This window comes from Eleutherodactylus coqui, chromosome 3, assembly GCF_035609145.1.
Source record: "Eleutherodactylus coqui strain aEleCoq1 chromosome 3, aEleCoq1.hap1, whole genome shotgun sequence".
In the NCBI taxonomy this organism is placed as follows: Eukaryota; Metazoa; Chordata; class Amphibia; order Anura; family Eleutherodactylidae; genus Eleutherodactylus; species Eleutherodactylus coqui.
In genome coordinates, this window is record NC_089839.1 from 195,748,640 (window position 1) to 195,773,196 (window position 24,557).

The following is a 24,557-nucleotide window of genomic DNA, read 5'->3' on the forward strand; positions in this document are numbered from 1 at the left end:
GTTTGCCTCACTTTGGCCCCTATTGAATACTGGGCTTTACTTTCTTCTTGGCCCTGTTGGGTCTATTGCTGATGCACCCTTTGCCGCATCTCAGAGGGGTATAAAGCCGTACATGCGATTCACCTGGCACTCAGTCTTTATGGTCTTTGCCATTCCTCTTTATGTTGCTGCACCATTATGGTTTCTAATGGTGCCCATCCTGCCCTCTTATATAGGCCCCCTCTTCCACTCCCAGTGCATGGTTGCATCACTCCAAGGGGCATGGCTTAACCCTGGCACAATTCCCTACAGCTAGGGCTAGGTGGAGACTCAGCCGCAAGTGTTTTTTGTTGTGTGTGGACACACCTTTAGGCCAGCTTCACATGGATGTATGCATATTTGCGTGCGCATGAGGGTAGCGTTTTTGTGGAATGAACAATGCTTTTTTTGGGCGCACTTTAGTATATTTTACTGTACTTTTTTTGTGCAATGAAATGCGTGCACAGAATACGGAAATGTGAATGAACCAATTGCAATCAATGAGATCTATTTTTGCATATTGTGTAAATACGCTTGCGTGAAGTCAGCCTGAGGCCTCTTTCACACGGAGACCTTTGCGCGCAATAATCACACACGTAAAAAAGGTGCGACTATTAGAACCAATGGTTTCCTATTGGAACGTTCAGATGAGGGAATTTTAGACGTGCACAAAACATCTGAACGTTCCCATAGGAAAACATTGGTTCCAATAGTCGCAAGTTTTTTACGCATGTGATTTTTGCGCGTATAGGTGCAAGTGTGAAAGAGGTCTAAGGCTCACTCCCACAAGCATATTTTGGCAGCATATTACACAATATGCAGTACACAGCAAATACATATGTAACATGCATATTCACTGCGCATTTTATGCAGCCATAGACTATAATGATGCGTAATTGTTTTGCTTTAAGAAGCAAGACTTAGGCTCAGATACGGCTTTAAAAAGAGTAAGACAATATGGAAGGTAATTTGAATAATTTATTTGAATTAAATGATAATACAGCATAGTAGTGAATAATTGTCCTTCTTTTGTAACTATATATACACAAAGGATAAAGGTTGCAACCGACATCATATCACAAAGTATAAAGATTGCAAATTATATCACATCATTATCTATATATAAAAAATTACAACTTAAATCACATCACTGGGAGGTAGCATCATCTGACTTGTATAGCAGCAGCTGGAGAAGCCAACTTTCAAATGGTGCCAAAGCAGAGAAATTCACCAGGTACTGGACAAGTAGGGCGACCCCTTACTTGTCTGAATGTTTTCCGTTTTAAATCCGGAAAGTAAAACTTTTATACTATCTTAGCAAAAGACGTGTTGATTTCCTAGTCTTCATGATAGAATGACGTCATATTCTGCCATGAGACGGAAAAACAAACATATTGTATGCAAACTTAATCTAAAGATACAGCTACATTTTAATATGTAATCATGAATGTTAACCCTTCCCCCAGATGCACAATACTTTGTGTGCAATCTTTATCCAAAACATATCCAAGGTTGAATATAGATCCCCTCTATCCTAAGGTCTTCAGGGAGGAGAATTTGATGTGTAGCTCTTTTTTGACTTGTCATCAGCTGGCAGTTGGTGCCCTGCAGGACGACTGATGAGGTTCACCCCAATGACAGTTTAGCAGCATTTGGGCACTGTTAGAAACACTTGTCAGTTCTTCTGGCTCGGTTGGATGGTTACAGCCATTGACAGATGCAGTCTGCACTTAGAGAAGATGAAATTTAAAAATCACACTTCAAAAGTTCCAATGTCCTGGCAAAAAAACTCAGTTCATGAATTTAAGGCTCCAAAATAAGCTTAAACAAGAATAACGCATTTCCCCAAAAATAAGACATTGTCTTATATTAAGTTTTGTCCCAAAACTCACTTTATACTCAATTGGTCCGTGGCGTGCCGATGCCTCGCGATGGTCTCCAGCGGCAAGCTGCAGTGTCCTCCGCGCTGACATATCAGTTTCTTTCTGGTAAACGTGGCTTTGAATATCTCGCTTCCAGCAAAGCGAGCACTGTGATTGGATCGAGCATCTGCCAATCATACCTGGAACTCGATGAACCAATCACAGCCAATCGATGATGTCATTCACTGAATGGCTGTGAATGATCGAGCGCCAGCTTATTTTCGGGGTAGGTCTTATTTTCAGGGAAATGGGGTATATACTGTATACATAAAACTCACGAATTAGACATTGAAACTCATAATAAATCCATGATATTATCTTATCAAACACTGCAAGTGAAGTCAGTCAAGTTTACAACAAAATCATCAGTTACTTACCCTGTTTCCCCGTAAATAAGTCCTATCCCAAAAAAATAAGTCCTACACTGAGTTTTCAGGATTTTCGGCAAGACTTGAAATATAAGCCTAAGCCCAAAAATAAGTGCTAGCTGCGTTACATAAAAAAGCAATACCCTACCTAGCGGCCCTCAGCCGCCTACAGATCGTTTACATAAATCCTGTCTCCAGGAGGCGATGGCTCTGATTGGTTCTCGAGCACTGCTCAGCCAATCAATGCAGCGCTCGATGAAACAATGCAATGGCTGTTGGCTGAGCAGCGCTCGAGAACTAATCAGAGCCATCGCTTCACGGAGGCGGGATTTATGAATCCCGTAACTAGGAAGCAATCTTCCGTGAGCGGCCGAGGACTGCAGGAAGCCTGCCGGAGCTCCGAAGAACAGCAGGAGGGACGCCGACTGAGCTTTCTAGACAAGTATAATAAGACATCCCCTGAAAATAAGACCTAGTGCCTCTTTGGGGCAAAAAATAATATAGGACAGGGTCTTATTTTCGGGGGAAACATAGTATTTATCACATCCCATTCTTAGACCGGCTTCACACAAGCGGATTTCAGTCGCGGAATCTGTGATCGTCACCCGCACGGACGGTACGCTGTGTTCAGCACCTACTGAAAAAATAGAACATTCACATATTTGCTTACATGAACGGATAGAAATTGCAATTTGCATGAGCGGATTTAAAATCGCAGTAGGTTCTATTTTTCTGCAAGATCCGCATGGACGGCTTCTATTGAAGCTGTCTGATCAGCAGCCTATCCTCAACTGATATTGTGGACAGACTGCGGGTTCCCTCGTCATCGACTAGCAGCAGCGCAGGAAGTGCGATGATTTAAAAAAAAATCTGTACTGTGCATGATTGCAGTATAGCAAAAGCAGGTATGTGGGGTCGCCGGCCGCCTCTGCCATGTGCAGCCAGCCTTAGATTTATTATAACACATTTTCACAAGTAGATTATTATACAATATATTTACATAATTTTCAGAGTTTTCCCCCAAAACAAACCCAAATAGATATACTACCATATTAATCCAATTGATGCAAATGAATTTATACATAAAATATGCTAGCATAATAAACACACAGTTATCAGTCTTGTGTATCTCATCACATTTTCCCCATCTTCACTAATCCAGTTATTCAGTATGTAGGAAAGTTCCTTATTTCCATACATAGAAGCAAACCCTTTTCCTGCACTCTGCACTGTCTCAGGTGTAGGGCCTAGTCAGATGGGCGTATAACGGTTGGGTTTTCATGCCCGCCTATATACGCTGCCCCTCTCTGCAAGGGGAGGAGGCGGGCTGGGACAGGAACTAGTGCATTGAGCTCCCGCCCCCTCTCCGCTGTTTGCAATGGGAGGGTTGCGATGGGGGCGGGGCTAAGTTCCACCCCTCCCATTGCAAACAGTAGCGAGGGGCGGAGAGGGGGCAGGAACTCCGTGCACTAGCTCCCGGCCTGTCCCGCCTCCTCCCCTTGCAGAGAGCTGCAACGTATATCGGCTGGGCGTGAAAACCCAAACGATATACACCCGTCTAAATAAGCCCGTAGGTCCAGCCTGTTACAAGGATCCACAGGCATCTACCAGGTACATAAACAACAAAGAAATTAATCAAGGGCCCTCCTACAGCACACACTGGAGTTACCAAGGTCTGCCCTGTAGAGCTGGAAAATAAAACTTATTAACCCTTTCCAATCCAATTTGTATCCTGGCTTTCCTAGGGGGCTTACTCTTTTTCTGCCGTTATACAACGGTGCCATCTGCTGGCTAAAGTCAGTACTGCATGAGATGACACGTTGGATAGGTTCTGACAGAAGAGGGGATAGCAATATACAATAAGAGAACCCCGACGGACGTCTTCCAACATCGGAGCTGTACAGCCTTAAACCATAATGTCTTCAGAGGTCAGACAGTGGATTGGAAAGGGTTAGTTCCATTTACAGGCAAAGATGATCACTCAAAATTCGTTCAAAGGATAGGGAGAATGACAGTTTGAGCGATCATTTTGCATAAGCTGCTAATGGGCACTAATGCCCATTAGTAGCTTATTAGCTTGATTTGCATGTAAATGAGCCTCCCTGAGCTGTATGCAGAGAACAGCAGGTGGTCTGTTATCTGCAAACAGCTCCATTGTTCTCCCACAGGTCAGCAGCTAAAAACAATGTTATCAGCGCTCCTGTGGAGAATCACAGCGTGCGGTCCCTGCTATCAGCTACCTGGCCGAACGATAGATTTTAAACTCAACTAGAAATCATCGTTTGGGCGAAAAACAAACACTGGTAGCATTTACACGCGGCGATTATCACTCTAAAGACATTGTTTGAGCGAACTTTGAGCGATAATTGTTGTGTTTGTAAATGGGACATTAGGCTGGGCGCCCACAAAGTATTTTAATTGCTTATTACACACACAATGTAAACGCGCATAATACACTGTGAATGGCTTCAATGAAAATACATTGATTTTCATTGCTCCATTCACGCTCGTGAATATATATTGCGTATATTCAGAGCTTAAAAAGGAATGCAGGATGTTCTATTCTACCACGTATTACGCACGTACAGCCTTATTTTTTTCTATGGGTGTGTTCGGAACACAGTCAGTACATACACAATTACATTGTGTATGTACGGCATTTTTTTAAGCATGTTGCTAGGAAACATAAGTTAAGAGTTTTGCTGAAATAGTTCTCCTTTTCTAAAGCACAAACTAAGGCCACCTGCACACGGGCGGATTTGTATTACGGAATCTGGAGCGAGCGTGTGCCTTCAGATTCAGTAGCAAATACCGTCCATAGCATGCTGTGGCAAAACGCTCACGGAGGAAAAAGCATGGTCCTTCTGCCATAACATTGTGAAAAGGTCGTGGGTACCTGCGTCATTGCCTAGGGACGAAGTGGGAAAAGTAGGGTTAAAAAAAAACAAACAAAAAAAAAAAACTGTACTGCGCATGTCCAACGGCTCACCGTGCCGACTATCCGCAGTACAGCGGGTTAGGAAGAATGTCAGGTACGCGCGGATATCGACCGGGCACAGGGTCGGATTCCGCTGTGGGATCCCGCATGCGGAATTCCACCCGGTCGTATGCAGCCATCCATAGTGAGACAACAAACAATAGCAAACTTAGGCTGGGCTCACATGACCGCATTGGAATTGCGTATTACGCGGGTTCTGTAAGCCCGTGTGATACGCTGTAGCTGGTAGGCAATCAATTACATTGCCAGGCCATACGCGGCCGTATGCAGGATCATGGCTGGGTACACGGCTGTAAAACGCTGCGAGATTCCTTATGACCGTGTGAGCCCAGCAAACAAAGCTAACAGGGTGTTTTTAACAAAAAAAAACAGCTCTGAATGGCCCAATGCAAATAATGTGCTTTTAGTGCTGCATATTACGCACGTAAAAATATGAGCACTAGGCCGGGCTCAGACGGACGTAATTCGCTTTGTTCCGCCCACACGAGACACACAAGGAGCACCCGCTCGGCGTATGTTTGCGCATATAACGCACCAAGATAGTGAATGCTGCAATTTTTCTTGCGCGCATTTCGTTTAAGCGTCAACATTGATTGCTACAGCGTATTTGACGTGAAAGTCCGCGTGCAGAATACGCTATACCAACACGCCCTAACGCAACCAAAATATGTTCACGTGAGTGAGCTCTCAGGCTAGTTTTACACAGGCGAGTGTGATATCGGCCCGATATCGCGCTCGTCACCATGCAATGTCCCCGCCGACGTGAGGCGTTTTGTGTTAAAACCGCCTTGCATTACTTCGGGGAAGTGGCGGAGTGTTTCCCGTTGTTTCCAATGAGTAACCCTTCCATCACCTCGCTCCCGTGCAATGCTCTGCTCGCTCCGTTGAAAACAATGGGTGATGCGAGGCGTTCTCAGAAACGCCCAAAGATATGACGACGCAATTTTTTTCCGCATCGCAGGAAAAAATAAAAATCGCTCATGTGTATGACTATTCAAAAGAATGGGGTTCATATTTGTGCGAGATTTATGCGTCTCGCAACGCTGAAATCTTGCGCGATTTTTTCGGCCATGTAAAAAAGGCTTTAGGGTTTATTCACACGGACGTTCTAGTTTTTCGGACCAATTTTATGTTTTTCTACAATTTTCATCCATTTTGCATTCAATTTTCATGTGCATAAAAAAACCCAACCCCACATGATGAGTTCTGCATACGTTTTTTCACGGTTACCATAGTCACATAGGAGAAAAACAGTTGCAATCGCATCAGATGAGTGCAATTCTTTTTATTTTAACAGCACCCGTAGACTTAAAAAGGCGATATTTGTCCGAAAACCGCAACAATATAGGACAGGCTGTGACTTTTTTTTGCGCTGTTAAAGGAATTGCGCGAATGAACATAAACATAACCATTTAAAATAATAGGTTTTATTTCCATTCGATTTTTGGCTGAATTTTGGACGGAAAAATAATTTGCGTAATATACCCTCGGGGCGCTAATTATCATCCAATGACGTGGTCTGCGACCAACCGCTGCTGCTGGCCGGACCCCAGATATGTAAGCGATTCGCTTGCTCTGCTGCGATTTCACACAATCTGAATTTTATGGAAAGCGTCCGACAATCCAGTCTTGTCGGCAAATATGGAAAAAGTTGCAACCATAATAATCAAGATATGAACACTTCGGTATACTGCAGCAGAAGCCCCAAAACACACTTCAGGAGGGAAACTTTACAAACTTCTGTGACTGGGGGCTTCAAGGGGGGATCATGAGTTATGGAGTATTATACAGCCTTGCCCCAAACCAATGACAGACATGAATTGTCCCCTCATTGTCCTGGATTCATTTTCAAATCACCAATAACAAAAAAAAACGACTAAGTCCGGAATGAAAGAAGCCCACCAGTAATCCTGCCCGATCTCATCGTCCCTCCGCCCTCCCTCGTGTCACCCCCTACAACGCCAGGACGCCGCTTGCAGCCGTCGGCAGATTCGTCACAGCAAAAAATAACTCGTTCTAAAAATGAGTCTAAAGACCCTCAGAGACACATTGCGGGGGCATAATCGGTGATTTTCTGGAAGAACGGGATTTTTTCCCCGCAGTGTATGCCGGGAAGGGCGGACGGGAATGTGCGGCGCGGCGCTGTGAGGCGCTAGGTTTACACGGCGGGCCCGCAGCTCCCTGAGGAGACTCCATTGTGTTCCCGCGGCTCGGAGTGAGGGCCTCGGACTGCCGGCGGCGGCCCGGACGGCGTGTAGGAGTTCGGGGGAGAGACGTGCCGGAGCCCGCTGAGCGGCCACACCCTGACACCGAGAGCCCGGGCTCGGGGCCTGCTCGTCCATTACAGCGGGTGGAAGACGTCCGGTACGGCGTACGTACCGATAACCGACCGGAGATGAGTCAGTGCGGCCTCAGACGGGTGAGTGCGGCTATAAGGGGCCAGTATATACAGAGTGTATATATATATATATGTGCTGGGACCCCACTAACCACTGCAGCCCCCGTAGAGCTTACACGCCATTCCTCACCACGGGGAGAGTAGCGCTCAGCGATGACCGCGGTGCCGTGTAGCCCGGTACTTGGGACCCCCTCTGATAAGCGGCGGTCAGACCCCACCGATCACACAGGCCGCCGTCACGCCAGCGGATTTGCATTGCGGTATCTGCATGGGGCGCCCGCACCCCGTATTCGCAGCACATAGCGCTATGCGGAATCGTTTCTTCCTGCACCCGAGCGCAAACGAACTGCGATTTCCGTGAGCGGAAGAAAAACCGCAGCATGTTCTATTTTAGTACGTTGTCTGCGCATCGGTCGCAGAATCTGCATCGCCTAGCAACCGCGCCGGAAAAATAAACATTTTTTTAAAAACAATCTGTACTGCGCACGGCTGACGGCGAGCGCCGGATCCAACCGCAGTGCAGATGAAGAAGATACAGGTACGCGGGGATGCCGGCCGGCACAGAGGCAGCTCCCGCATGGACAGCCCGGCCCGTGTGCAGGCGTGTTGCTGCTGAGTCGCTAGTTACAAGGCTGTTCGTCCAACATGGCCGCACCGACCACCTGATGTACGGGGAGTGTTGTGGGCTGTTGTTACATCGCACCTGCTCTGTGATTAGCCAATCAGAAAGCAGCAGGAAGTGCCTTAGTGCGCGCTCACATGTCACCTGTGGATTACGCACTGCTAAAAGCACGTTGATTTCTATTGCGCCCGCACACCTGGGTTTTTTTTTTTAATTTCTTCATACATGAAAAAAAAATCAGCATGTTCTATTTTGGCGCGCATTATGCACCAATATAGGCTATGAGGATTTAGCACGCGCAGCAGATATGCGTTTACACGTTTATTTGCTGTGTATGTTCCGCACGTAAGTAGTATGCCCGTAATACGAAGTATACATGCCCGTGTGAGGGAGCCCTGAGGCTGTATCTGCATGGATGAGTGCGATTTTCGTAAACCTATGTTGCAATTCCGCCTTCGAAGTACATGCGTTTTTGCACGCGTGGAAAAAAAATAATCACATATTGAAGTATTTGAAAACGGAGGTGGGGGAATCATGCTGCGCTAACGTGCAAATCATACGGCATACAAGTGCGATGCAATTGTTTTCACGCACCACAGGAAGTAACGGGCGGTTCTCGCAGTGGAATTGCGTATGAAATATGGCGTGCTGCGATTCTTCGATCTCACACTGTTGGTGCAAGCGGAAAATCGCTCTTGTAAATGTAGCCATTGAAAATAATGGATTATTCCCACACGTATGTATCGCTATCGTACACAACCTGCTGTATATCATACATGTAAATACATGCACACTTAGGGCATGTTTACACGGAACGGAAATGCTGCAGAATTTCCTGAATCTGAAACACGTGCACATTTTGACTTTGCCCCCTCGGCGTTTCCTTCGTTGGCACCCAGCGCCTCTAACGAGCGCGTCGCCGCTGGTCATGTGATGCAACTCCCACATCACCTGACGAGCGGTGCTGCGCTAACTGGAGGCCGCTGGGTGAACGAAGCACTGAGAGCGAAGACTTCAGAGGTGAAGGGGGCGCCGTATCTTCTGCAATTAGCTGTGTATGGTGATAGACATGTGATCGGTGGGGGTCTCGCCACTGAGACCCCTATTAATTGAGAGAACGAGGGTTATATTATGTCCGCTTTTGTTCTCGGCACCTATCTAGCGAGGAGGAGATTGGATGGTGACTGAGTGTGGGGCTGATGGACATGGCGGAGCACAAGCGCTCAGCTCTCTCCTGCAGTCCCATTGAAGATGATTGGAGCAGCGTCGCTCCATTCAGTCCTGTTGTGAGAGGTGCGGTGGTCGTACAGGGAAGAGGGGCACACTGGACCCCCCATTCCTGGGATCATCAGTGAGACCTCACCTCACAGGCTTATCACTTTTCCTGTGGATAGGTGATTAAAGTCAATCTTATATTCGTCAAACAGTTTTTATAGCCGTTTTCTAATGTCCTCTAACAAATCTGATTAAAGGGGTTGTCCCGCAAAATAAAGTAAAGTTAAGCACTTCTATATGGCCAGATGCATGCACTTTGTAATATGCATCGTGCATTAAATATTGGCCATACAGAAGTTATATACTTACCTACAGGGGGTCTCTCCCCCCCCCCCCGTGTTGGCGTCCCCGTCTCCCTGGCGCCGACCGAATCCTTTTCCTGGCGCGATTGGACGCGCTTGCGCAGTCTGCCTCTTCTGTCCTGTTGACGGGCCCGCTCCGCTCGCGCCGCACAGGTCGCCTGCACAGTTTTTATGTAGCACAAACTGAACAATGAACATATCTATCATTTGTCATTCAGTCGGTGCCTGCGTTTAGGCCGGGCTCACGTGGGCGTAAGATTACTGCGTATTACGCATGCAATACACAGTCATTTGCAGGCAATCAAATACATTGGCTTACACAGTTTTGCTCACATTTGCGTGTAGGAATTGCGTAATACGCGAGTGCAAAAAGAACGCAGCATGTTCTATTTTGCTGTGTATTATGCCTGAGAGTCCATTGTTCTCTATGTGCAGTTGGTTTAGCTTAATGCAAGGTGTTTTTTTTGTTGTTTTTTTTTTCATTGTGCCAATACAATGAGAGAAAAAGAAAATGTAACAAAACCATGCAAATAGTTAAAAATCTCCTGTCATTATATTTATACAACTGGTATGCAAAACTATGTGTTTCCATGGTTACAAGCTGCAAACTGGATGTGATAATAGGATGAGTTATGCCTGATGAGAAGTTTTGGGTTTTTTAAAATCTGGTCTTAGAAAGGACCCGTTGCCCCAGCGCTAATCGTTACTGTGCTTTTACACAGGAACGCAAACCGGGGATTGTTCCTGCCAGTCCACCTCCGCAGTAAGTGGGTAGTCACTCATAACTGAACGGTTGCCTGTTTACACGGGTTGATCGCTCATACAGTTTTCTGAATGCAGAAAGGGAATGCCGCATGAGAAGCGGCAAATTCTTATTTGTCATTCATTCCCGCTGGATGTCGGAATCTGAATGATTTATCGGCCCATGGAAAAGGGCCTTTAGGAAATGGTGACTACCAGCTGTCAGTTTATTCGTACATCTTCAGAATTGTAATCTTATTAGGATTACAAGTGTTTACTAAAACAGACATGTCAGGGGTGCCAACAGGTCCTCTGTAACAAGGCAAACAAACCAAAAATATACTGTCGTGGGAACTAACTTTCCAAGTAGTGGAGGAAAGTTACTTACCCGGCGTATAAAACGCCAGTCTAAAAGCCCGTTTACGCAGGACGATTATCGTTGTTCGTATCCCCGCATGAGTTTGAATGATGGTCGTCCCGTGTAAATTCATGCAGAGACTGAACGACAAGCCGTTTGGTGTAAACAGCAGCCGTTCAGTTCTGAGCGACTGTCTACTTTCTGTGAATGGAGACGGACGTGGGGGAGAATGCTCCCCGGCCACCCTGCTTCCATGCTGGCCGCGCTCTGAGCGATGCCAGCAATACTCCCTTCTATGTAGTATCGCAGCAATGAGCATCTCTGGGACCAGCTGTCGGCCATTGTTTGCCCGACAGTTCATCTCGTGTAAATGGGGTTTAAGTCAAGTGTTGGCTGAAGAGAAGTGCGCCAAATGTATTGAGGCAGTGCGCCTCTTAATTCCAAACATATAACCGACCATTGTGTGCTTCAGACTGTTAGTATGTCTTGTGCAAATATTTGGAACGTCTTAACGCCAGAGTTCTGCCTCAATTAGAATCATTAATCTAATTGTAAACAAGACAGTAGTGTGGTTTTCAATCATCTTCACCTACCCATAACATGATTATTCCATTTGGTGGAATCATCATGTTATGTCTGGATAGGGACAGGGATTATTAACCCCCAATACAACCATCCCAAGGTTGGGTTGTGCAACTGACTTATTGGTAGCAGGTAACCCAAAGGGGTTGATAATGACATATTGCTACTATGCGCTATATAACATAGGAATACACTTTAAACCAGTGAAATCCACCAAGAAGAATCTCCTCTATGGCCGGGTTTGTTCTACATTCATAGCCATAGGGGAGATATTTGCGCAGCGATATTATCCCCTTTTGTGTTTATATTCTCCATTGTCTGCAGTACGGATGCCACCATCCCTGCGGTCTGTAAATTGGAGCCGCTGATTTGCTCGTATTATAAGAAAGTGACGGTATCTGTTTGGTTATTTTGGTTTGCTCAGTGACCTGCTTGTTCTCTATTCCATTGCAGATGTAACATAATGGGGGTGGACTTTGATGTCAAGACATTTTGCCACAATCTGAGGGCTACAAAACCTCCATACGAATGTCCAGTAGAAACCTGCAGAAGGATCTATAAAAGCTACAGTGGCATTGAGTACCACCTTTACCACTATGACCATGACAACCCTCCACTCCAGCAGCAGACCCCCATCAGAAAATCCAAAAAGAAAGGCCGGCAGCCTCGTTCCGCCAACAAGCAATCGCCTACTCACTCCGAAGTGTCCCAGTCGCCCAACCGAGAGGTGATGACCTATGCTCAGGCCCAGCGGCTAGTTGAAGTGGAGCTGCATGGAAGGGTGCACTGGATAAGTATCTTGGACAATCTGGATGTAGTGTCGGAAGACGATGACGTTCCAGAAGAGGCGCCTGAGAATGGGAGCAATAAAGAAAACAACGAGACTCCAACTGCAACGCCTAAATCTGGAAAACATAAGAACGACAAGAGAAAGGACTCCAATCATCACCATCACCACAGCTCCTCCACGGGCACCACGCCAAAGCTTCCTGAGGTTGTCTACCGGGAGTTGGATCAGGACACGCCAGATGCTCCTGCACGGCCTTCCTCCTATTACAGGTAACTGCAAAACCCTCTATGATAAAATGAGCTTTCTTCCACCTTCAACTGCTTACATACAAACTACTGATTGAACGTTATTGCCTTGTCTCCCTAGGATACTTGCAGACTCTGATATGGAGAATATAGCATTACAGAAGTGTTTTATTTCTATGTTCTATTTTTTACTATATTCTTCTATGCACGGACAGAGAAACCTGCATTTCCTCTTATCCAAGGGAGCAAGTGGCTTACTATTGTCTATGTGGACACAAGCACTCAGTAGGTTCATTCAAAATGAAAGCAACCTTCTTGTTTCAGGAAAAATTTTATTCTGGGGCTGTAGGGGTTTGAGGTATATTACCTGCAGTTGTTCTTCTCTGTGATCCGTCAGATCTGCCACCTCTGGTCATGGCTTGGCTATTTTCTATCTAGCTAATTACATATTGTACACTGTTCTCTGATTAGCCAGTGCTGACCAATTAAGCAGCACTGGGCAATTGGAGCATGTATAGTCATTGGTAGTCTAACACTACCAGTGCACTAAGATGATCAGGTAGGTAGGAGATTGCTTCCGTCTTCTTGGACAGCCAAAAATGGAACCTGCAACAGGCAGATCAGACAGGACGGCAGAGAACACCTAGGTAATATGCGCCCCTGCACTCTCTGGTCCCAGGATAGAATTTGGTCCTAAATCTGGAGGGTCTCTTTAACTTTTCGTTATTAGCTGGTAAACCTACAGTGTGGGCAGAGGTTGAACAAAGAAGTGGCTATGCTTGTCCTCTGCTCTCTTTCTTCTAGTCTATGGAAGTTACAGAATCTTAATAGGGCTGTTCCACCAAAAGACATATCCCTTTGCCTGTGGAGTAGGGATGACTATCTGATCGGTAGGGTTTGACTGCTGAGACCTTGCATGATCATAAGAACAGGGGTCCTGAATGTCCCCGAATTAATGAAGTGGTAGTTGTGCATGTGCACTGTTTCAATGGGGCTGCCAGAGATACAGCCAGTGCTTGAACTTGGCTATATGCGGCAGCTCCATTAAAATAAATAGAACAGTGATGCATGCTTAAAGGGGGTTTTCCAGACATTGGGATCAGAGCGTAAGCCGCTGCTCTGACCTCTGTAGCTCGGAATTGAATTCAATGGGAGCTGCACCTGCAGTTACGAGCACTGATCACTACGTGAGTTTGGAGCAGTGGCTTCTGCTCCAACCCCGGTATATCACAGCACTGACAGCTGGCACTACCCGGAAAACCTCTTTAATCATTGCTCCATTCATTCAAGGACCTCAACTCCTGTTCTCATGATCAGTAGGGCTCCAAGCAGTTGGACCCCCATCAATCAACTAGTTATGCCCAAACCTGTGGTGGATAGGGGATAACTTCTTTTGGTTGGACAGCCCCATTAAGAGCCATGCTATATCCAAACTACATCTCAACTTGCCTGTTATGGGTGCTGCAGACTGACTATTTTTTCTTTCAACTCCATTACACCATCTTCTGGTGAAAAACGTACTCATTGGTTGGTTTACCACCTGCTTATAAGAGTCTTTCTTTTAAAAGGGCCTACACTTTTAAAGGAACCCTGTGTGCCTGGAGGAAGAAACATGACTTAACCACTTCTCTGACTACCTGATGCACACTGTTTATTAGTATGTATATGTAGTCTAAGACACTACGTGCTGATCTAACCGGCCAGCATTGCTCATGTGGACATCACTGGTCAATCAAAGCAGGTATAACGACTTATACTAATGCACAGTGTGCGCCAGGTGTAGCCATCTTTGTTTCTACAGGCCCAGTTGGGTTCCTATAAGAAAGCCGGTGCATATCTTCCCACTAATAATTTGACCATTATAGGCTTATTTGGTTTTAAGACACAATGCATATTAGATAAAGTCCTTGTATTTTGCTGCATTGACATTCAGCTACCAATTCTCTCCTGGTTGGAGATCTCCTGATTTCTGGTAAGATAACTGCTGATTTTTGCTTTTGGCTATTTTTCCTCCTCTGATTTTCAAGGTACATTGAGAAGTCTGCAGAAGAAATGGATGAAGAGGTCGAGTATGACATGGACGAGGAGGATTACATCTGGCTCGACATCATGAACGACCGGCGAAAGACTGAAGGAGTTAATCCCATCCCACAGGAAATCTTTGAGTACCTAATGGACCGGCTGGAAAAGGAGTCATACTTTGAGAGCCATAACAAAGGCGACCCAAACGCGTTAATAGACGAGGATGCAGTATGTTGTATCTGCAACGATGGGGAATGTCAGAACAGCAATGTTATATTATTCTGTGACATGTGTAACCTAGCTGTACACCAGGAGTGCTATGGGGTGCCTTACATCCCTGAAGGACAGTGGCTTTGCAGGAGGTGTCTCCAGTCACCTTCTAGAGCTGTAGATTGTGCTTTGTGCCCAAACAAAGGGGGTGCATTTAAGCAGACAGATGACGGCCGCTGGGCCCACGTGGTTTGCGCCCTCTGGATCCCTGAGGTTTGTTTTGCTAATACAGTCTTCCTAGAACCCATAGACAGCATTGAACATATCCCACCAGCACGCTGGAAGCTGACGTGTTATATCTGCAAGCAGCGTGGGTCAGGGGCTTGTATACAGTGTCACAAAGCAAACTGTTACACGGCCTTTCATGTTACTTGCGCTCAGCAGGCTGGACTTTACATGAAAATGGAACCTGTGCGGGAAACGGGAGCCAACGGCACTTCCTTCAGCGTACGCAAAACTGCTTATTGCGATATCCACACACCCCCTGGCTCTGTGTGTAAACTCCCTGCCCTCTCCCATAGTGAAGGTGAGGAAGAGGATGATGAGGAAGAAGATGAGGGAAAAGTTTGGAGTTCGGAAAAAGTAAAGAAGGCAAAAGCCAAGTCAAGGATTAAAATGAAAAAAGCACGAAAAATCCTTGCGGAAAAAAGAGCTGCTGCCCCAGTCGTTTCTGTTCCTTGCATTCCCCCACACAGGTAAATACTGCAGCAATATACATGAAAGGACAGCTAAACCTCTCATTATGTCCATCAGTTCGTGATCTGTCATTAAGGGTATGTTCACACGGGACGGAAATGCTGTGGAATTTTTGCCTCATGTGAACATGCCCGAATTGGGTTATCCGGTATCCAGTTGTTTAGAATTTCTGGTGGTCCAGTTCAGTACTGCAATGTAATCCATGGTGCAGCGAATTGCAGGATGGCACCATTTAGGTGATTGTGACTGGAAGGTTCACTGTGCTGGCGCTGCAGAACGTAAGTAGTCCTGTGAACCTTCTTTCAAAGGATAATGGGGGTCCCAGCAGTCTTAATCATGTGCCATCACTGTAATGACAAGACCCCTTATAATTATACTGTCTATTCAGTGCACTAAGAGGTTATCTAAAAGTCGACTTTTATCAGTTATCTGTAGGAGGTCTGATTGGTGGAGACCCCACTGATCCAGAGAATGGCGGTCCCTTGACATAATGTCATCACTGCACCCACTGTCGTCCTCACTGCGAAGGATACAATAATCATATTCAGGAACCCCACTTTTGGGATCGGGGTGTCTCAGCAGTGAGATACTCACAGATCAGACTTATCACCACTTCTATGGATAGGCAAGAAAAGTTGATTTTGGTACAATCCTGTTTTAAATATGTGAAGTGGTTTTCTGGATTTAAGATTTTGATGACCTATTACTCAAGATCAGTTTTAACTTTGTGGGGTTCTGCTCCTGGTAATCCCTGCCGATCAGCTGATCGAACAAGCTGTGATGCTCAGGTCAGCGCCGAGGCCTCTTCTCAGAGCTGTGAAGTCACGCTTATCGTTCAGACAGCCTAAGAGCAACTCCGTTTGACTCGATTGAAAGGATAGATCACCAATATCTTAGGCTGCTTTCACACGGGCTACAAAATCACACATTACAAAACACATGTATGTGAAGCCCATGCTTTCCAATGGGTTTCTTCACATTAGCTATGTTTTATCTGATGCTATGTTGCTAAAAAAATAATTATGGAATGATCTATGATTTGCGATAATTTGTAGCCCATGTTTCCCTATGGAGCCTGCTTGTTTATTGCATTGCAATAAACTTTCTCGTGATGAAATCACGCAATTTTATTGCATGAGAAAATCGTGGGTAGTAGCAACGCAAGATTTTTTTCACAAGAAAAAGCATCAGTGACGTTAGAAAATTGCGTGTAGAAAGCTGCAATATCGCTGTCGTTTGTGTAAAAAAAGAGGCCTTAATCGCAGAAAAACTCTTTTTAAAGGAGTTGTCCCACAAAAATAAGTTCTCCTCTGTCCACAGGGTAGGGAATAACTAGCCAATCAGTGTGTGAGGGAAGGAGGGAGGGTCTCCAACTGTTGGAACCGCCACCGATCCTGAGAACTGTTCTCTGGAGTGTACCTGAATGATTGCAGCGACGGACACTCCATTCGTTGCAATGAGACTTCCTGAAATAGCCATGTTCAAGCATTTGTGACTACTGCACTGTTCTTTCAGGGATGTTTGCACCACCATTCTCAGGATTGGTAGGGGTCCCAGCAATCAAACTCCCACTGATCAGCTAGTTATTCCCTATTCACAAGATAGGGGTAACTGATTAGTGATACAACATCTTTAACCCCTTAATGACGCAGCCCCTTTTTTTTTTTTTTTCTTTAATTCTTCACTTTTTCCTCCAACCTTTTAAAAAATCGTAACTCCTTTATTTATCCATCGACGTCGCTGTATGAGGGCTTGTTTTTTGCGGGACAAGTTGTATTTTTCATTGGTGCTATTTATTGTACCATAAAATGTGCTGAAAATTTTTTTTTTAATTCTAAGTGGAGTAAAATGGAAAAAAACAAACACATTCTGCCATCTTTCAGTGCGTCTTGTTTCTATGGCGCACAAACTGCAACAAAAATGACCTAATACCTCTATTCTATGGGCCAGTACGATTACTACGATACCAAACTTATAGTTTTTTTTTTTTTTTTTTTGCTGTGCTACTTTTATTTGTTTTCAAAGACATTTAATTTTTTAAAATTATTTTCTGCCGCCATCTTCTGCGCGCCATAGTTTTTTTTTTCTCCCATGGACATAGTTGTAAGAGGGCTCATTTTTTGCGGGTCGTCCTGTAGTTTGCGTTGTTACCATTTTGGAATACATATGACTTTTTGATCACTTTTTATTGCATTTTTTTCTGGGAGACACGGTGACCAAAAAAGTGCATATCTAGTGTTTCATTTTTTTTTCTGACGACGTTCACCGTGCGGGGTAAATAATGTGTTAGTTTGATAGATTTGACTTTTACGGACGCAGCAATACCAAATATTTTTGTTTTATTATTTAGAATCTGTTATTGTAAATATGGCAAAGGAGTTTGTTTTTTTAACTTTTATTCCTTTTTTTTTTCTTTGATATTTAGTAAAACTTGATTGTTCTGATTTTCTTTTTTTGTCCCCACACGGGACAACAACTTGCGATTCTTTAATCGCTCCTGCAGTATGATGTAATGCCATAGGAATACATCATACGATTGGGCAGGCAGTCTATCAAGCCACCCCACAGGGATGGCTTGATAGGCATTCTGCTAAGGCAGCCATGGGGCCTGCAATCTCATCATGGGGAAAGCTGTACTGTTCAGGGGATTTAAATGCCACTGTCAGAATTGACAGCGACATTTAAAGGGTTAATAGCGCCCATCACCTGGCGGCTGATTGCAGCTATTGCTGCCAGATGTCGGCTGAAATAAACATCCGATGCCCACGCTGTATGAAGAGAGGTTGCCCCGCGATCTCTCTTCATTCATACCCTGACCCCTCAGGACGTAACTGTACGTCCTATAGCGGGAAGGGGTTAAAATAGTCACAAACAGGAATACTTAAGATAATCTTCTATATAATACCGTATGCGTAGCCGGACCTGTAACCTATTTGTTTCCCTAGCAACCCCATGCCAGAAAGAAAGCTTCACAACGGTACAGGGTTACTGTAGCGATTGTCATGACAACCATCATGGAGACAAATGGCATTTACTATTTAGTACTGGAACTCTTTTATCTATTCTTTCAAGAATGTATTAATTATTCACGTATTATCCATTAACATTTAGCGCTGTGCAGCAGCCGGTCCTCTTCATCAGCACCTGCCGTAGTATAATTTATTTATAACGCATTCATTAAATGTATTAACCGTTTTTTCTTTTTTGTGGCAATCTATTTGTGCTTCTTCAAATAGCAGCTTTATCCATAACATATGCTCTGTTCTCCGCTCTGGCAGATCTGCTTGTAATCAGCGCCAAAGTTTTCTGCCGCACGTGCTTTGTCTGCTCTTGTATAATGGGATGAAGCTGTATGATGTCCTGGATGAGTGCATGATAGCTCTAGCAGTGTGTGTTGTCCTCCACCTCAGTGTCTACAGAGAACCTTATTAGCTTCAGTCTATTCTACACTTATATGAAGACTGAGCTAAATGGAGTCAGACCGGTTGCTAGGGAATAGGCCATGGCATGGGCACGAAGCAGGCTGTCCCTAAGGTCATGTTCACACGGTGGAATTCACAGCCAAATTTTCCGCGTGAATTCCACCTCTAAAAACAAAGTCAAAATCCATAGCTATTTGGCGCAGATCAGTACATGGATTTAGCCCTGTCAATGGGCCAAAACAGAGTGCGGAATTCTGACAGAAAAAAGCATTTCCACATCAAAAAGCGACATGTTATTTGGCGCAGAAACTTGTTGAATAGAGAATTATTTGATATTCTGGTACAACCCCTTTAATATATACTGATGATCTGAATTGTATGGGATGATTGTGATTATCAGTACATATTAAAGTGGACCATTCAGCAGCTTTGGGGCCACTAAACCACAAGCATGTTGTCATTTCCAGCAGCATCGGCATGTACAGTAAAGCAAAATTTATTGTCCTCTGCTTCATATATGCATGCGACCGATGCCATTGAAGAAGAGTAATGGACTTATCTGGTAAGTCATAACCCCTGCTGTATGACTGCATGTAGGGGATTTAGTGGCCCCAAAGGGGAAGACAGACTTTAGGAAGTTAAAGTAATATACGTATGGAGGATGGGGTTCTACTCCCACAGTAATCACAGCCACTATGTACTATCAACACTCCCCAGTCATCATGGGCTCATTCCCCCACCCCTTCATTATTACAGGTGTTGTCCCAACACCCTCGTGCCCCACTCATAATATACTACGCTGCACCCCCCTCGGAATATTATGCTCCGCAGCTCTCAACCTTACCTCCAGTGGTTTAGTAGCTTCGTGTGCCCTGCAGTTCATTAGCATAGTGCCAATTGGCTGAGACATGGCCAATCCACATTCTCCTTATAAATTGTACTGTGCCCTGTCTATCGGGGCAGGTAGAACTGCTGAACCCCTGCTTACCCGGCCTGCGTCCCGACAAATTTTCCTCTACACTTCAAAAAAAATTGCAACAGAAAGAAAATGCAGTTAAAGGGGTTGTCTCACGCCGAAACGTTTTTTTTTTTTATTCAATAGGCCCCCCGTTCGGCGCGAGACAAACCCGATGCATGTGTTAAAAAAAACAACCGGGTAGTACTTACCCGAATCCCCGCGCTGCGGCGACTTCTTCCTTCTTCTTACTTACCTTAGTAAGATGGCCGCCGGGATCTTCACTGTGAGGTCCATTGCCGATTCCAGCCTCCTGATTGGCTGGAATCGGCACACGTGACGGGGCGGAGCTACAAGGAGCACCTCTCCGGCACGAGCGGCCCCATTCAGAAGGGAGAAGACCGCACAGCGCAAGCGCGTCTAAAATCGCCAGAAGAGGCGATTTTAGACGGATCCATGGAGACGAGGACGCCAGCAACGGAGCAGGTAAGTGAATAACTTCTGTATGGCTCATAATTAATGCACGATGTACATTACAAAGTGCATTAATATGGCCATACAGAAGTGCATAACCCCACATGCTTTCATGAGACAACCCCTTTAAGCCCTTCTCTCGGGAGCGGAGAGTCTTACTTTGTCCAAGAAAGCGTGATTCCAAAGTTGTGGTTTTTTTTGGTTTTGTTCCCCTCTGGATTGCATTTATATGCAGGATAACTAATGTGTCATTCGAATAGATTGGACTTATACAGATGTAGTGATATAAAATGTGTGTCATGGTTCTTGCTTTGTTGCTTTGATTTTTTTTTTTCTTCTTGTCCTAAAGATTTAATATATTTTTTTTAACTTTTTAATAGTTAAGATTTTTTATTTATTTTTTTCTTTCTTGATATCATTTAATAACTTTTACAATCTACTGTAAGGGTGCATTCACATGTAGCTGATTTGCTGCAAATTTTGATGTGGATCTGCAGCAAATTCTACCCTTTTAGTTGAATTCCATCTGAAGCAGTGAAATGTGAATGTACCGTAATACTGCAGTATTACACTATATTGTACTTTTACGTACATCCTATTAAGCCCTGCCACAGATATGGCTTAATAGGGAAAACTGCAAGGCCCCAGGCTGCCATGGCAAGTGATCCCCTTCCTCTGTCAAGGTAATTGAATGCCACGGCTGGCGCTGACTACAGCACCTAAAGGTTTTAACGGCTGGGATGAGGATGCTATCTTTAACCCTATCCTCTGCAGCCGGTTGTCAGCCATCAAAGGCAGCTGACACATATTGCATATGGAGCAGACTTCCTGAGCCCGTTCCATACAAAAACCACACATGCCCAACGTACTTGTGTTTCAGATGTCCACAACCGCTGACCCCACCCTCCATAATATTTTATAGTATTTAACCCTCCTGAATACCAAAAAGATGACACCTTTTTTTAAACACCTCTAGTTCCACATTAAACAGTCGCAGAGTCGAAAAAAAAGTTATTGCAGAGAGGCAAAAACTGTTCTGGGACTTGAGGGGTTAAAAAAAATAAAAATATCTGTTCTTTTCATCCACGGATGTCATCTTCATTTCCTGCGTCCTGGAGGATAGAAATTCAGGAGTTCACCAGAAGAGCAAGAAAATATGAAGTCTGCGCTGTTCTTTCTCGTACGTGGCCTTTTTCCTCTGCCCAACCCTGCATCTGCTATTGTAAAACCTTCTGACTGTACCGAAGCGTTATAAACAGTCCCTATAATGGTATGACTGAGCTGTGACAACCTGGAAAGCCCAATGACCTTACAACGATGCTGCAGGGGTGGGCTGGTTCTAGCAGTCGTGCACACGATGCCTCTTGTACACTGGATATATGACACATCTGCCGGTGAAGATTTTGGTTCTTGCATTCTTCCTCTTGACACCCCTGTATGGTTTTCTTTCTCTTCCAGACTCAGTAAGATCACCAATTGCCTCACTATACCGAGGAAGAGCCAGTTCATGCAGAGGTTGCACAGCTACTGGACGTTAAAGCGACAATCCCGCAACGGTGTGCCCTTGTTACGTCGCTTGCAGACGCACTTACAGTCGCAGAGGAACTGTGAACAGGTCAGAATACGGGGTGCTTCTTACTGCATGTTGCAGCAGTCATTAGCTTCAGAAAGTGGGGCCCTAGTTTGTGAAGTGTAGATTGACTGACATTAACCATATACTGCCCACTACAGAGCTATACATTAGCATTATATAACGCTGCCGGCATGTCGGTGGGTTGGGGAGATTTTCTGTGTATGACTGACAGAGCTTTTGATGCTACATTCACCAATGATAACAAAAGTCTGTTTTAAAAGTCATTTTCCAATGCTAAAGTAGAAATCTAAATCGCAAATGTCTGGATCTTCCTGCTAAGCTTCTTGCCAGCTTTTTAAAGGGGGCCATGCACAACATGAAGCTGGAACAGGTATGTACAATGCAAGCATGTATGTATTGTGCAATGGTATTTCAGAATAGACAAACTTTGAAAATCAACTCTGAACAGGGCTTAAAGTAATGGTGGCGGAGCTGTGCCGGCCTCTTCCCGCCAGGTCGCCTAGCGTGACAGCTCTCTTAAGGTGCAATATTGGTCTAAGAAATTCAAACCAATATTGAACTATTAAACCTGCGATTTCTGCTGCAAATGGGAGGCGTTTTGTGAGAAAAATGCATCATCTCCCCAAACCCCCATCACTCCAAACTCTGCTCAGAGTGGATCTTCAAAGAACGCTGCAGCGTTTCAAAATGAGACCTACATGCTTGCAATTTACATACCTGCCCTATGTTCTTGCTGCCCACAATTAAGGCAACATGAAGCTGATGACTGGTGCCCTTTAAATCTTACAGTATCTTCCGTTTCTACCACTCAGGATATAGCTGTAAGGGAATCCTGTCTTGTACTGGTGTAAATTGCCTTTCTTCCACACGTAATGAAGCTCCCCTCGTCCTTCATAGAGTTCTTTATATTAGCCACACATATATTTATACATGTAAATAAGATCAGGTGTCTTTTTTTTTTTCTAAACCGAACAAATCCTCTTTTTAGCCTCTCATTATAAGAGAAGCCTCCAATCTCATTTAGTACTCTAGTTGTCCACCTCTGTCGAGCCCAAAACTGAATCAGGTATTTAAGATACGGTCGTACAATGGTTTTATAGAGGAGGAATATTACATTTGGATGAGGGGTTTTAAAAAAAATCTTTTTATACATCCGAAAATCTTATCTGCTTTTGCAGCTACTGCTTGACATTGAGCATTGCACCCTTAGCTTTCTTGCAACCAGAATAGCAAGTCCTTCCCTTGTTCTTTAGCAACCTCTTTAAGCAACTTTGTAAGGGAGAATTGCTGAAAAACTTATTTACCAAGCATTTTTTTAAGGGGGTATTCCCATTCTAAATATTTATGGCATATTGACGTAAGCCACTATAGTTTCAGTGCAGGAGAACGGAGAACAAAGTGGTGTCCATGCTTCCAAGCATGTTTCCCCATTGAAGCCTTTGGGATTCATAGAAAGGGCTGAGCACTGCAGATCTGTCAGAAGTGTTTCAAGCGACCCTGCAGGCCTGGACAAACAAAGATTGCCACACCACTTCTCTGACTACTTGATGCACACTGATCAATCAAAGCAGCATGTAGTATCTTAGGGCCCATTTACATGGGACGATTATCGTTCAGAATCGTTCAAATTCCCGTGCTCCCACGGGAATCTAAACGATAATTGTCCTGTGTAAACGCATTTAGCGACTGCAGGACAATTATCCTGCCTGCAGAAAACTGAACAATGCGCCGGTACGTGTAAATAGCAGTCATTCTCTCTGCTTACTGTGAATGGGGGGAGGGGGGAATGCTCACTGGCAGCGCTGTGAGCGATGCCAGCGATACTCCTGTGTAACAGCACAGAAGCAAGCATCACTTGGACGTGCTGTTGGCATCGTTGGCCCAACAACTTGTCTCGTGTACATGGGGCATTAGACTAAAAGACCCTTTTACACATTACGATTATCGCTCAAAATTTGCTTAAAAGACCTCTTTTTGAGCGATAATCGTTGTGTGTAAATGTGCGGCCATCGTGCACTTTTAGGCCATCGCTGACTCAGGTCCACATGAAATCCTTGTCCCTCAGGATGGTAAGATAAGAAGGACCACACTGTGTTCTCCGCAGGCAGCCCTGATAACATTCTTTAACAGCTGTTAACAGCCGCTGTCGTGCTGGAGAACAATAGCGATGCCTTTAAAGAACAGACCACCCGCTGGTCTCCAAATACATGCAATGAGATACTGAAGGGCTGATTTTGGCCATAAGTACCTATGCAAAATGATCGCTCAAAACTGTCAGTTCCTAGCGAATTTTGAGCGATTGTCTGTGTGTGTAAATGCACCGTAATGATGCATACTAGTGTACATCAGGTAGTCAGAGAAGCTGGTGCGGCCATATTCCTTTGTCCAGGTCTGGAGGGTCACTTTAATACCCCCCTGGAACACGAGGAAAACTGAAAACGAATTAGAGTAACAATGTGTATTATGTTTGTTGGGCGGAGATAAAGACGAGGTCAGCTTTGTTTC

General features: G+C 44.8%; 1 protein-coding gene across 3 annotated transcripts in view; it reads left to right on the forward strand.

Annotated features, from left to right (window-relative positions):
• Nucleotides 1-7,485: 7,485 nt before the first annotated feature.
• The window catches only part of BRPF1 (bromodomain and PHD finger containing 1), a 46,706-nt gene continuing 29,634 nt past the window's right edge, over nt 7,486-24,557 (forward strand). For 2 of the 3 annotated variants that reach the window (XM_066596742.1, XM_066596743.1), the window contains exons 1-4: nt 7,486-7,725; nt 12,038-12,643; nt 14,647-15,606; nt 21,917-22,073. In XM_066596742.1, coding sequence (XP_066452839.1) covers nt 12,048-12,643; nt 14,647-15,606; nt 21,917-22,073 — 1,713 coding nt within the window. In that variant the 5' untranslated portion in view covers nt 7,486-7,725; nt 12,038-12,047. The remainder of the gene's footprint in view (nt 7,726-12,037; nt 12,644-14,646; nt 15,607-21,916; nt 22,074-24,557) is intronic. The other variant, XM_066596744.1, reaches the window with a different exon arrangement.